A 14,600-nucleotide genomic window follows, 5' to 3' on the forward strand; every position below is an offset into this window, starting at 1 on the left:
AACAGCCTTAGAAGCTGTTTCCAGAAGGGCAGCTTTGTTGTCTGTGAACATAAATCGTTAATTTCTTGTCCGCTTGTTGTTGCTATAATGCTGATATAAATATTGATATTAGCATGCTTGGTGCTAGCTCAGTCCAGTTTTATTTGCCCGGGTGTTGAGAGATCTGCCTCTGAGATTCCTGCCTTGAACCCAGTATAACGGAGTATATTTGATTACGTGAAATTTACACATCATCTTTTTTTTCAGGAACAATGTCCTGAATACTCTGGATAATCAACAGAACACACCGACTGATGCTGTTTATTTTAAGCAATGAATGAATGAATATCTCGATTTCACACAAAACAGCTTAGAAAAAAAACTTGTCCATACGTCCAGATTCGGGACATTAGATTTATCTCAGAGAGGGATATACCACTGTGACTATACGTAGAAATGATGTCTGAACTATAACAAGTGACAAAAGCAGTGTTAATTATGATTTTCCTGTGGCTTAAACACAACATTTACTTCTTATATACAGTACTTGTTGTTCTTTAAATGGTGCAGTCAACACATTTCAGCATCCAAACGCAAGATAAACATGAGTTATTGTGTATGAAATGTATGTTTTTTAACTTCTTTTCCTTTACACTGATGTTATCTGTAACCCAATGCACTTGAGTAACAGCCTTTTCTACTTATTTTGCGACCGTCTTACATGGGAAGATATTTTCAAATCGTATTTTTTAGCAATAACAAAAGGGATATTTATTTTTTATAAACGTGCATTTTTCTAGTTCGACTATAACGTGTGATGTGAATGCTTTCACAAAGAATAATAACATTTCCAAATATGTCAAACCCTACACAAGGATGTGTAATTGAAAACAGTTCAGGGGCAAGTTTCCCACTGATATAAAGTTTGTGCACATATTAAGCAAATAGATTCAGTTTGTGTGCAGATATCTGAATAGGATTTAGCCATAAATGTTTGTCCATGCACTGTTGCTTTTTATTTGTTTTGGAACAGTAAATGCACTGCAGCTCGCTCACATGTTCATGTACTAACAGTGCCGTAACAAATGCAATAAGGTCTGTATGAACTCTTGCAGGTTGTTATCCGTTCTTCTTCCTTGTGTGACCGACATTCTGAAAGGCTGCATCTCATTGAATAAACCTGTGTGGAAATTGTGAATTACGTTCTCAGGTGATGTGTGTGTGGTTCACAACAGAATAGGAGTTTAGGTCCGATTCTGGATTTTAGATTTTATATTGATACTGAGGAGTTTAGAAAAGCAGATAATGTTATATACATTATATGTACTGTGTATAAGTGTTTTTGCGTATTTTGTCATTAAAAAAAAAGAAGAAAATAAGACTTAAAGGACACATATTTTATATTATATGTATAGTATACTTTATAAAATGATCACATACTTTGACTGTTAATCTGCAACATAACTGCTACTGCTAACTGCTGTACTTGAGTAAACGTTAAAGTAAGTAAGCTAAGCACAGTTACATATTCTGTACTGTGCATGTAACTGATACTCAGTTCAGTTGACAGTTGATGTTGCATTAATTTGTATTTAGCTTTTTTATCTCCTGTGCTCCAGAAAGGAAGAGTGACTCATGAACACTTGACACTGTGTGAGACAGCAGCCAAGTTCGCTGTTGTTAATGTCATGTGACTCATTTAGAACATTTAGTGCTTAAACAGGCAACACAGTGCAAATGTCTGTATATAAAATAGAGGAGAGTGTCAGTGAATATACAGGAATATAAGAACCATGTCGACATTACTTATTACTGTGATTCATGCAGGAATTAGTTGCATTATTTGGGGGATGTAAATAGGAAGTATATTGTTGCCATGGAGTCGGACTGTTATTATCTGTGGGCTCCAGCTAGAGCTGTGTTGCTTTTGCTTATATTTGTTTACATTTTAGCAAATTGGCACCATTAAAAGTATGCCGAATTAGCTATTAGCACTTCCTGTCTGCAATATACCCATGGATGTTCAGACAGCTATCACTGGATTACTCTGATGCGGAAGAAAATTTAAAAACGTGATGATTCTCAGGCAAGTTCTGGAGTTATCAGGAGCATCTTTTTAATATGACTTCTAAGAGGATTTATGGATGTTTATTCATGATGGACATCAGAGATAATCATATCTCCAGGAAGTATAAGTCACACTGAAACCAAGAATATATGTATCATGTCTGTGTGTTCAGATTTGACTCCGTTATGACTCAGAGAAGTAGTTTGATTTTTGATGCAAACTGTGTGCCCCTCTCCTCTAACTCAGATGGTCTCCATAATCTCTTGTGTGTTCTGTGTTATTTTCCAGCCCGGCTCTCTGATGATCACCTAACTGTTGTTGTCATCAGCCACCTGCCTGCACAGCTGCTGCTCATGTATTCATTAGTGTAGAGTTATTATGCTGCCTTACAGCTGAAGCTACATGTGTTACTCATCTACCTGTCCGCCTGTTTCTCTTTATGATCGTCTGGCTGCCTGCACACCTGTTATTGACTGTATACAAAGGTCATGTTCAGGTGAAGAGCAATTTTAACCCTTCCGTGTCCTGTCTGTCTGGACAAACCACTGGGCTGGACGACAGTAGGAACATTTTTGACCTGACATGACACTGGAGGAAAGCTCAGGGGTCACCAAAATCATGAGAAATCATCGGTTCAACAAGTTATTGCAAATAACAGGAAGAAAGAGAAGGAATAAAACAAAGAGGATGTTTCTCAGGAATAGTTTCTCAAGTTATTTTAGTTATTTCCTGGAATTAAAAAAATGCAGAACAGAAGACACAGAGCAGAAATGATATGTTCTGCTTTCAGTAAAATATTAAATATCAAAGTAAGTGGGTGGTTTTTATCATTATTCTTACAGTATGACTGTCTGTGCTGATGGCAGGAATAAACTGAGTATTATCCTCTGTGGTAGAAGTATGTGGAGGATGTTTCTGATAATCATTTCTAGGAGAATATAAATTATTATACTGAATCCTTAGTTAATCTAATAATTAATAAAAGTAGGCAAATTTAAAAGCTTTGTTATGATGCTGGTTTGTTTCACGTCAGTCAAAGTTTCACTTCATGATTCTCAGCTCCACCTAACTTCCCACTTACATTGTGTAATTCATGCCCTGAGTACTGCCTTCAGGCACGCTCCCGCTCATACTACGTACAAATCCTGCCTCACACATCCTCCCAAAATGTGTCTTTAAAGCTGTAATGTGTGAATTAGGGTAGTATGACGCTTCCGTATCGGGGTCAGGGGCAGGACAAACCTCGCTCGCTAGCCTGCGGTGTGAACTCAGGGCACACTAACACACTGCTTCCCATTGGCTGAAGGCGAAACACCTTGCGAGGTGTGTCTGCAGATGTGTTAAAGAGGTCTTAGGTGGAAGTCATTTCTCTGCTCTGCTTCTCTCTGTGGGCGATTTCCTCGTTGAAGGTAGTTTCACTTCGGCGTGACGCAAATATTTGAACCCAGGAAAAGGTAAGAAACTGCTGAAGACTGCTGTTTTTCTCCTTTTTTGTTTAGTTTCATAGCCTGTTCGCATTAAACGTGTCACATCTGAAACACAGCTCTTATTCGGCGTTAAAATAGTTTAATAAGATACAGAAAAAAAGTCAGGACAGCCCATAGTTGTGCTGCCAAATATGCTGAAACTTTTAAACAGTAGTTTGAAGTATTTAAATCTTTTAAATTAAGTAAAAGTAGCAATACCACAATTATAAAGACACTCCTTTACAAGTAAAAGTCCTGCATTCAAAATTGTAAGTGAAAGTACAGAAGTATCAGCAAAATATGATATATTAATGCTGATGTATTACTGTATAAGCAGCACTTTAATGTTGTGGCTACGTAGAAAATTGTACAGAGTTTGGTTGGTGGATAGTCAGAGTCTTCATTATTCAGGTACAACCCTGCCTAGATCTGTAGGCCCTGGACACACCTTGATTTCTGGCTGCAGGTTAGGCTGGTTTGATATCACACTGATACTAGATTTTGATAGACTGCATCACCTTGACAAGGCATTTATCACAGTGTCAGCATTTGTAACACTACTACTAACACTACGATTATACTCATGTGAAGGTGTGAGCTCTACTATGGATCTAGCTGAAGGGACAGATGAGGGAATCCTCCCCTTCAAAATGACTCCATTTGGGGAACATGACAGCTTGACCGAAGCTCAGAGGTGAGATAAGGATATCAGGGCTCAGCAGTTGCATCAGTTTGCCTACATTATTATTAAAAGTTATAACGTCTGTGTTGTGTTAAAGCCCAGAGCAGCGACCAGCCTCTCCTGTGCCCAGCTGTGTGTCCATGAAGAGCAACCATTCAATGAAGCCACCTCTCACTTTTCAAAAACAACAACCTTCTGAAACAGAGTAAGTCAGCGTTTTACTTTGCACTATGTAAGCTCTAACAAAGCAACTCTTAGAGGGGACACCATCTTTCTTTTGTCGATTGTTTGTCCCTCTCAGGATCCAGGAGGAGAGACCAGCCTCTCCTGTCCCCAGCTGTGTGTCCATGAAGAGCAACCATTCAATGAAGCCACCTCTCACTTTTCAAAAACAACACGAGTAAGTTAGTTATTAAAAAAGCAACTTAAAGACATGTGTTAGTCATAACATTATGTCTTTAAGCACTTCTTTAACTCCTTGCCCTTCTCTTATATTGATCTTTGTAATCTATCGTCCTCACAGATCACAACAGGAGACGCCAGAGGTTCACATTGATCAGTCTGCCCTGGAAGATCAAACCGACAGGGACTCCATATTCGTGGTGTGTAAATGTACAAGCACACTTACAAGCAACCACAACAGTCACAACAGTTACTATCTTTATTTAAGTTTATATATCATTTTCCAGCGGCTTGAGGAGAACATTATCGGTTTTGTGAAGAACGAGCTGATGAGGATGCAGAGGGTTCTGAGTTCTGAGTGTTTGGGTGACGAGGTGATGGACAGCGAGGAGGAAGAGGATATGAGGAGCAGCAGAGAGGCATTTCTGAAAATTGCGCTGTGCTTCCTGAGGAGAGTAAAGCAGGAGGAGCTGGCTGACGCTCTGCAGAGGAGTACGATGATTTCTACAACTTAGGCTTACAGTTCCAAACTGCTGAAAATGTATAGATTTCTCAAGGGAAGCTTGTATAAAGTCCATATTGACTAGTGGGTATAAAATGGTAGACACACTTAATGAAACAATGGGTGCTAGTTTGTATGCTAGTTAGCTAGACATGCAAACAATTGAAGCTTACATTAGAGTAGATCCACTCCTGACACTTTTGCTCTTGTGTTTTTGGCTTTTGGAAAGGCTCGGGGGGGAAAAAACAAATGCAGACTGTCGTTCTCATTACAGCCCCATGCACATCACATTTGCTATGCGGTCAGTTGCAGTTGGCGTTGCAGTTACTGTTGTTTTCTGTTCGTGCAGAATCCCCGGCGGTGTGCCAACGGAAACTCAGATCTAGTTTGCAGCAGAAGTTCCAGTGTTTGCTCGAGGGATTTGCTAAAACAGCAAACCCAACACTTCTGAATGAGATCTACACAGAGCTCTATATCACAGAGGGGGGGGCCGGAGGGGTCAATGATGAACACGAGGTCAGACAGATTGAAACAGCAGCGAGGAAACCAGCCAGACCAGAAACGGCAATCAGATGCGAAGACATCTTTAAACCCTCACCTGGAAGAGACGGACCAATCAGAACAGTGATGACAAAGGGAGTGGCCGGCATCGGGAAAACTGTCTTAACACAGAAGTTCACTCTGGACTGGGCTGAAGACAAAGCCAACCAGGACATACAGTTCACATTCCCATTCACCTTCAGAGAGCTGAATTTGCTGAAGGGGAAAAAGTACAGCTTGGTGAAACTTGTTCATCACTTCTTTGGTGAGACCAAAGAAGCAGGAGTCTGCAGGTTTGAGAAGTTCCAGGTTTTGTTTATCATTGATGGTCTGGATGAGTGTCGACTTCCTCTGGACTTCCACAACAATGAGATCCTGACAGATGTTACGGAGTCCACCTCGGTGGATGTGCTGCTGACAAACCTCATCCGGGGGGACCTGCTTCCCTCTGCTCGCCTCTGGATAACCACACGACCTGCAGCAGCCAATCAGATCCCTCCTGAGTGTGTTGACATGGTGACAGAGGTCAGAGGCTTCACTGATGAACAGAAGGAGGAGTACTTCAGGAAGAGGTTCAGAGACGAGGAGCAGGCCAGCAGGATCATCTCCCACATCAAGACCTCACGAAGCCTCCACATCATGTGCCACATCCCGGTCTTCTGCTGGATCACTGCTACAGTTCTGGAGGACGTGTTGAAGACCAGAGGAGAGCTGCCCAAGACCCTGACTGAGATGTACATCCACTTCCTGGTGGTTCAAGCCAAACTGTGGACCGTCAGGTACGACGTCGGAGCTGAGACAGAACCACACTGGAATCCAGGGAGCAGGGAGATGGTTTTGTCTCTGGGGAAACTGGCTTTTGAGCAGCTGCAGAAAGGCAACCTGATCTTCTACGAGTCGGACCTGAGAGAGTGTGGCATCGATATCACAGCAGCGTCGGTGTACTCAGGAGTGTTCACACAGATTTTTAAAGAGGAGAAAGGACTGTATGACAAGAAGGTGTTCTGCTTTGTTCATCTGAGCATTCAGGAGTTTCTGGCTGCTCTTTATGTCTTTCTGACTTTTACCGACTCTGGCATCAATCTGCTGTCTCAACCAAAAACCTGGTTGTCTAATCTGTTAAGGCACAAAGCTAAAGTATCATACCTCCTTCAAAGTGCTGTGGACAAGGCTTTACAGAGTCCAAACGGGCACCTGGATTTGTTCCTCCGCTTCCTGCTGGGCCTTTCACTGCAGACCAATCAGACACTCCTACGAGGCCTGATGACACACACAGGAAACAGCTCACACACCAATCAGGAAACAGTCCTGTACATCAAGAGCGTGATCAGGAAGAATCTGTCTCCGGAGAGAAGCATCAATCTGTTCCACTGTCTGAATGAGCTGAACGATTGTTCTCTGGAGGAGGAGATCCAACAGTACCTGAGTTCAGGAAGTCTCTCCGCAGACGAGCTCTCTCCTGCTCAGTGGTCGGCCCTGGCCTTCATCTTGCTGTCCTCAGAGAAAGACCTGGATGTGTTTGACCTGAAGAAATACTCTGCTTCTGAGGAGGGTCTTCTGAGGCTACTGCCGGTCGTCAAAGCTTCCAATAAGTCTCTGTAAGTTTAGAGAAAAAAGGAAACTTCTCCACCATGTCTGTGGCACTCAGCCCAAAGTAATGAATTCCTACTGAGGACTTAAATCAAAAAATAGTCGATTTGTAAGTCAGTAAGAAAAATGTAGAATATCAAAGGTGTTAATGCTGCAGATTTTTATGAATTTGGCAACACCAATATCTGCTTGATTTTAAATAATCGGTAGAAAAAGTATAATTATAATGGATCATTATTATTTAATAATGATTTTGAAAATACACTTTTGTTGCATGTCTTCAGGCTAAGTGGCTGTAACCTGTCAGACAAAAGCTGTGAAGGTCTGGGATCGGTTCTCAGCTCCCAGTCTTCTACTCTGAGAGTGCTGGATCTGAGTAACAACAACCTGCAGGATTCAGGAGTGAAGCTACTTTCTGCTGGTCTGGAGAAACCACATTGTAGACTGGAAATGCTGAGGTGAGATCACATACTGTATGTTAGATACAGCATTTAAAAATGCCTCCTTCTGTAATTCTACTAAAGGCTTTAGATGTGTATTCCCCTGAACGCTGATGAATAAGACACTCAAGTTGCTGTGGAAAGCTAATTATCTAAAATATAATCTTTAATATCTAATAAATACTATCTAACAAAAAAATGTTCCTATTTATTTTACCAGGTTGAACCACAACAATCTCACAGAGAAATGCTGCCAGGAGTTATCATCAGTCCTGAGCACCAAGTCCTCTAGTCTGAGAGACCTGGACTTGAGTAACAACGACCTGCAGGACTCAGGAGTGAAGCTGCTCTCTGCTGGACTAGAAAGTCCACACTGTACACTGGAAACGCTCAGGTCAAGATAAATTATGTTTAACACAGTGACACAGTAAATGTATGTTTATTCTTAAAGAAGATATTTTTATTCACTATCCAAACTGACTAATTCAAAATTCTTCTTCAGGCTGATTGGCTGTAATTTATCAGACAAAAGCCGTGATACTCTGGCTTCAGTTCTCAGCCACCAGTCCTCTACTCTGAGAGAGCTGGATCTGAGTAACAACGATCTTCAGGATTCAGGAGTGATGCTGTTTTCTGCTGGACAGGAGAGTGAGCATTGTAGACTGGAAACTCTCAGGTTAGACCACATCCTTGTGTATTACTAAGTACAAACTATAACTCAGACTGAACCTGTTAAGAAGCTCTAGAAAGCGAAACCTGAGATATTAATTTTTCCCCCTTTTTACTAGGTTGATTCAAACTAGGCTCACAGAGAAATGCTGCCAGGAGATCTCATCAGTTCTCAGCTCCAAGTCATCTAGTCTGAGAGTGCTGGACCTGACTAACAATGACTTGCAGGATTCAGGATTGAAACTGCTTTCTGCTGGACTGGCAAGTCCACACTGTCGAATTCAAACTCTCAGGTTAGATTACTGTTACAAGGTATTGGGGTATAGGTGATACTGTATGTTGTGTTTTCTTGCATAGATATTATTCTTTTGTCCATTGGTTTTAATATATTTTTGGATAAACTCTGTTTGATTAAAGTGTATATCTCTATATGGGAATTATTTGCAAGTATATCGATAAATCTTTCTGTTCCTGTGACAGTTTGAATCAAACCAACCTCACGGAGAAATGCTGCCCGGAGATCTCATCAGTTCTCAGCTCCCAGTCCTCCAATCTGAGAGAGCTGGACCTCAGTAACAATGATCTGGGGGATTCAGGAGTGACGCTGCTGTCTGCTGGACTAGGAAGTCCACACTGTACACTGGAAACTCTCAGGTTAGTATTCTGCAATTTGTTAAATATGATACTGCCATTTATGGCCTGTCTGTGCATCCACAGATGTATTTGCTCAATTTCTTGCAATTTACTGAAGTGTAGACATGAATTCATAAAATATGGTCTAAATTTCCTACAAGGAAGTGCTTTGACATTAGTCCGGATCTTAATTCATTGTTGTTCAGGTTGTGAGAGAAGATTTCAGCACCAATCTACCTTCATGTCTATGTGTTTTAATGTGATTTTGGGTTGGCTTTATCTCTCCCAACTCTTAGGTTTTGCTGATTTCAAACTACGTATGTACGCATATTCACATGTATTCTCGGTTAAATGTTTGTATTCAGTATTTAAGTTTACTGATTGCAATCTTTCAGGCTGAGTGGCTGTAAGTTATCAGAAAGAAGCTGTGAAGCTCTGGCATCAGTTCTCAGCTCCCGGTTTTGTAGTCTGAGAGAGCTGGATCTGAGTAACAACAACCTGCAGGACTTGGGAGTGAAACTGCTGTCTGCTGCCCTGAAGAGTCCAAACTGTACACTGGAAACTCTCAGGTGAGATCATATTTTAGCACTGACTGTCCCCTTGCTTTTACTTTAACCCCCAATCTAAGACACAGTACATATAAAAGAAATATTACATTTTTTTATTATCAGGTTGAGTCAATCTAGGCTCACAGACAAATGCTGTCAAGAGTTCTCATCGGTTCTAAGCACCAAGTCTTCCATTCTGAGAGAACTGGACTTTAGTAACAACGACCTGCAGGATTCAGGCGTGAAGCTGCTCTCTGCTGGACTGAAGAATCCACACTGTAAACTGGAAACTTTAAGGTCAGCAGCTATCATGTTATGATCCACCACTTTGGTCCAGACTGATTTATCTCAACTAGCCCAAGTCATGTTGTTTCTTTGTGGCCTGGTAGCAAATGTTCATGGCCCAGTCGTGGGGGTTGGGAACCTCTGGCCTACAGAGCCTTTAAGGGGGCTCCACATGTGCTCTAACCTCAAACCAGTGGATTAATGAAAACATCTAACAAGACAATAGTTATTTATATTTTTATTTGTGTAGGTTGTCAGGCTGCTTGATCACAGAGAACAGCTGTACGTCTCTGGCCTCAGCTTTGAGGTCCAACCCGTCCCATCTGAGAGAGCTGGACCTGAGCTACAATCATCCAGGAGACTTGGGAGTGAAGCTGTTCTCTGCTGGACTGGAGGATCCACGATGGAGACTGGATACCCTCAGGTATGGGGGGTCAGATATGCTTTCCCCCAGTCATGGTTGTTACACTGCCATGAAAATAAGGACCGAATTGTCTCTGTGCTGGTCTGACTTTGTCTTCTTCTTCCAGTGTGGATCATGGATGCGTTCAGTGGTTGAAACCTGGTCTGAGGAAATGTAAGTGTGTAAAATCGAAATATAAAAAGTCCATTCAGTCAAAACCTTCAGACTTACATCTATCGTCTTTCTCTCTCCGTCAGACGTCTGTGAACTCACGTTGAACCCAAACACAGCACACAAAAACGTCCTCCTGTGCGAGAACAACCGGAAAGTGATGCTGACGATGGACAAGCAGCTGTATCCTGAACACCCGGACAGATTCGACTGGTGCTACCAGCTGCTGTGTACAGCTGGTCTGAGTGGTCGCTGTTACTGGGAGGTGGACTTTGAAGGAGGGGTTGATATCGGAGTGACTTACAAAGGACTCAGACGGAGAGGAGCCCGTGACGGCAGTAGACTTGGATGGAATGAGCAGTCTTGGAATCTGGAGATCACTGAGAAGTGTTACTATGCCTGGCACAATAATATAAGAACAGCTCTTCTCACTCCTCCGTCCTCTAACAGAGTCGGGGTGTATCTGGACTGGCCTGCCGGCACTCTGTCCTTCTACAGAGTTTTATCTGACTCTCTGATCCACCTGTACACCTTCTACTGTGCATTCATTGAACCGCTCTACCCTGCTTTTGGGTTCTTGTCGCTGGAGTCGTCAGTATCTTTGTGTTAAGGACTGGACAAAATGTGGCCTTCTGATGTCAGAGCAAATAGCCTTGTGTTAACTTGTTTTAAATCATTTAACATGGAAAGCTGCAAAAATACTTTAATATATTTTGACTCTCGATTTTTGAAGTATTTATTTATATAGTGTATGAAAGTATATATTCTAAAATAGCAACATTTTATATAAAAGCATGTACAAAATTACATTAGCACAAACTGAATATGTACAATTTGAGAAAACACCATATGCAATATATTCAAATAATCAGATATATTTAAGCAAACTGACTTCTTCGATTTGTTTTTCTACTTTGGATCTCCAGTCCGGTTGCCATGGCAACAACCATTGACATCTGAGGGAGTTGGCACTATGCAGGCAGGACTAGCAGCGGCTCCACCCAGCTGCTTGTAGTTGAGGCCAATCACAAGTGAGCAGAATTGACTGACGCCCACAAAGTCACAGCAGATTACGTTGACTCCGCCCACCTCGCCGCCAGGCCGCTGCTCGCTCGCCCAGCGGAGCAGCAGCGAGAGAGCCCTCATCGTCATCTTCCTCATGCTCTGGAGGGGATGGAGGAGGACGTAAGGAGCGTCTTCTGTCAGGTTCAGACCGCTGACGTAAAAACCAGCTAGAAAACAAACAGACAGAACTAACTGTTACAGTTAGACCTACCTGTAGCAGTTTTTGACTTTTATTTGTAATGAAATATTTTATAGTGTAAAACTGCTACCTTTGCTTTAATAAGTGATTTGAATACTTCTCCCACCACTGCCTACCTGGTCTTCCTCTGCGCTTCTGGTCCTCCAGGTAGGCGATCACCTTCTGAGGGTCTGGGCTGTCGGCGTACCTGGAGACAGAGCGCCCCCATGAGGCCAGTCAGTTTAACATTTGAATTAATTATGACATACAGCTCAAATTTATTTTTAAATTAGAACTATTGGGGATACAAGCTTAAAGCATCCCTTTTGTGTATTTACCAGTAAGGTATTCCAGTCCACAGCTCAGGGTGCTGTAGCACCATCTGCTCGTTGCCATAGGAAACAACGACCTGCTGACCTCTGGACCAACAGGAACGCAGAGTGGGAGTGTCCTGCATAAAAACACACACATTAAGTATCCTCAAAACTTTTTTTCAATTAGTTCTAAAGTCAATTAAATGCTCATTCCCAGTTCCAGTAACCTGTGAGGAGCAGAGTTTGTTTCCGAACAGCGTGATGATGAACTCCACAAGGTGGACGTGGTCTTCGTCAGTCAGCGATTCGAAATGCGAGCAGGAAATGATTACGATCTCTTTCGGATGAGCGTCCAACCAGGCAGCCAGTTCATCCAGAGCCTCCTGCATACACACAAACACATTATCATGCTTCAAGTTCAATCCTGGAAGGGCTGGAGGAAGGGCTTTTGTATGTGTGTGTACCTTCACAGTCATCACTGTGTAGATGCCATGGGCGAAGAACAATTTGCTGCCTCCTGTTGGCTTTCTGGCGATCCGCAGGTCCAAGAAACGAATACCAAGATCGCACTGATCACTGAGGACTGATTGCTACAAGGAAAAATGTGCAATAATTCAGTGCAAGTGGCAGCAACTCGAGTTCTGAGTATTTTGATAATCAATTTCTTGTTCCTTAAGCAAAATGCCAAAAACAAAGAACATTTTGTTGATAAATACCTCTGTACTTTTACTGCAGTAGAACATTTACTTGCAGTGGAGTATTTTTACATTGTTGTCTTTTCTCCATTTGCTATCAGTAACACATGCAGTGACGGGAACTTTTTTTAACTTGAACCACCTGAACGCACCACCAGAGACCGGATTGTCTCCCCTCCAGCCCGTATGTGTGTGCTGGTCTACCTGTGTGATGGCCCAGCGGGAGACACAGGGTCGAGTCCAGCAGGGAAACAGCATGTCCATCACTCTGAGGAGGCAGGGCTCTGACCTCAGGACAGGAGAGGAGACATCCAGACAGAAAGACATGCTGTCATGGCTCCCTGTTGTGAGATGTAGAGGGCAGTCAGACATAAACTATATGCCCAAAAGTATGTGGACACCTCTGTCCGTGTACATACAGAGGACAGACACTCAGGGGGACACAGGAGACAGATAAACCAAGAGTCTATTGGTTGCGAATTTAACCGGAAATTAAATATAAATAAATAAATATGAAGCTGGTTTTCTATTTTTATTGTAGTCTGGACGATTTTCCCCAGAGATCCCAGTTGGCTGTTCCCGGCTGTTTTACCGGGTATAGCCAGGTTCCACAGCGGGACATCCAGCAGCTCCTCGGGCAGACTGGACATCCAGTCCGGGTTTCCTCCGAGCTCTCGCCGCTCTTCGTCTTCCATGTTCTTCACCCGAAATATTTAGCTGTTTTATTGCTTTTCAGCTCGGCTACAAGTTCACTGTTTGCGAAAGTTTAACATGCTCCTTCCTTTCTCCTTTTTAAATCACCGTTTGTTTGCAAAGTCTTCCGCATGTAAGACGTCTGTTAGCGCCTTTAACAAGCTAACACTTCCTGTGACAACTTCAAAATAAAACCGGATGAACACAGCGACGGGAGTTTGTTTTCAAAACAAAAGCAATCTTCACCTTAATAAGCAACTGCAAAATATTTGTTGAGTAGTAAAAACAAATATACAGTATTTTAAAATGCATTTATTTATATATTTTTGTAACGGCCAGTAAAAAAAAACGTGAAAAGCATGTTTAAAGTTGATTCAGGAGTTTCAAAGGCCAAGAATTAGCTGCCATTTAGCAAAAACATTGGAAACATTTCAAACCAAACATTGTTGAGCAATGACTGATCTATTGGCTGTGTAAAACAGATGAAGACGTTTTAAATGTTTGGGGTTTTATCATTAAATCTTTCATGTTCTCTGTTAAAGTCAAAACCAAACAAGACAATTATACATCCAGTATTTATAATAAAACAGACATTGAGGCTACATTTTATGTAGTTACTGCTTTTAATTGCTGTTGTGTGCTTTACTGGGAAAACGTGATATTCAAATGACTTATTTAGGTTTGTTACTGTCAGTTTACGAAAGTCAAGTAAGATGAGAAATAGCAAATAGTCACACAAACTACAGGAACGTAGGCACTTTCGAAGAACTGCATTCCTTGTATAAACCATTTATCTCGTTATCTAATCCTGCTTATTTCCAGACATTTCTTTTCCATGGTGTTTTTCTTCAGACTCCACTGCATTGGCATCTTTAGGGGAAAGTTTCTCTTGGAAAGTTTGTTTGTGAAAATGTTTAAAGAGAAGTTGTTTACATGATTATTAAATTTGTGCAAGACATGTTATTGTGGGGATCTACTGATCCAGATTTGTTTGGCTGTTTAGTGACTTCTTTTGACCAAAACTTTAAAACTTGTCCATCGTACAAGACAAGACAGAATAAAAAGATATATAAATAGGATTTAAAAAGATAAAATACAACATAACTCTACAGCCATAGCTAACGTACTCATGACAATGGCAATGCTAACATGCTAATGTTTAAGAGGTATCCTGTAAATGATGTCCCTCAATCGTGTTAGCATGCTAGCGTTTGCTAATTTAGTGATCCATGAACTGGCTTCATTATCAGCTAGCATCATTATCAGGTCAATATTTT

General features: G+C 41.7%; 2 protein-coding genes across 2 annotated transcripts; one reads left to right on the forward strand and one right to left on the reverse strand.

Moving 5' to 3' along the window:
* Window positions 1–4,150: 4,150 nt before the first annotated feature.
* On the forward strand, window positions 4,151–11,377 carry LOC139306453 (protein NLRC3-like). The gene is made up of 12 exons (XM_070930311.1): window positions 4,151–4,207; window positions 4,293–4,400; window positions 4,497–4,595; window positions 4,719–4,797; window positions 4,885–5,096; window positions 5,447–7,237; window positions 7,890–8,063; window positions 8,172–8,345; window positions 9,367–9,540; window positions 10,055–10,228; window positions 10,335–10,381; window positions 10,465–11,377. Exons 1-12 carry the CDS (start codon window positions 4,164–4,166, stop codon window positions 10,986–10,988), a joined length of 3,600 nt encoding a protein of 1,199 aa, XP_070786412.1. The 5' UTR covers window positions 4,151–4,163; the 3' UTR covers window positions 10,989–11,377.
* LOC139306455 (PI-PLC X domain-containing protein 1) lies at window positions 11,212–13,377 on the reverse strand. The gene is made up of 7 exons (XM_070930312.1): window positions 13,223–13,377; window positions 12,835–12,971; window positions 12,400–12,525; window positions 12,163–12,318; window positions 11,960–12,072; window positions 11,759–11,829; window positions 11,212–11,610 (listed from the first exon to the last, which is right to left on the reverse strand). The coding sequence occupies exons 1-7, from the start codon at window positions 13,323–13,325 to the stop codon at window positions 11,288–11,290; spliced, it is 1,029 nt and encodes a 342-aa protein (XP_070786413.1). The 5' UTR covers window positions 13,326–13,377; the 3' UTR covers window positions 11,212–11,287.
* Window positions 13,378–14,600: the final 1,223 nt, after the last annotated feature.

This window comes from Enoplosus armatus, chromosome 24 (assembly GCF_043641665.1).
Source record: "Enoplosus armatus isolate fEnoArm2 chromosome 24, fEnoArm2.hap1, whole genome shotgun sequence".
In the NCBI taxonomy this organism is placed as follows: domain Eukaryota; kingdom Metazoa; phylum Chordata; class Actinopteri; order Centrarchiformes; family Enoplosidae; genus Enoplosus; species Enoplosus armatus.

Excerpts from the sequence above, each read along its gene's own strand:
- LOC139306453 (XM_070930311.1), top strand. The coding sequence starts at position 4,164 with ATGACTCCATTTGGGGAACATGACAGCTTGACCGAAGCTCAGAG. Across the intron at positions 4,596-4,718 it reads ACTTTTCAAAAACAACACGA|ATCACAACAGGAGACGCCAG; the intron begins GTAAGTTAGTTA and ends TCGTCCTCACAG. Across the intron at positions 8,064-8,171 it reads TGTACACTGGAAACGCTCAG|GCTGATTGGCTGTAATTTAT; the intron begins GTCAAGATAAAT and ends ATTCTTCTTCAG.
- LOC139306455 (XM_070930312.1), bottom strand. The coding sequence starts at position 13,325 with ATGGAAGACGAAGAGCGGCGAGAGCTCGGAGGAAACCCGGACTGGATG. Across the intron at positions 12,972-13,222 it reads GTGGAACCTGGCTATACCCG|GGAGCCATGACAGCATGTCT; the intron begins GTAAAACAGCCG and ends ATCTCACAACAG. Across the intron at positions 12,073-12,162 it reads ACAAACTCTGCTCCTCACAG|GACACTCCCACTCTGCGTTC; the intron begins GTTACTGGAACT and ends GTTTTTATGCAG.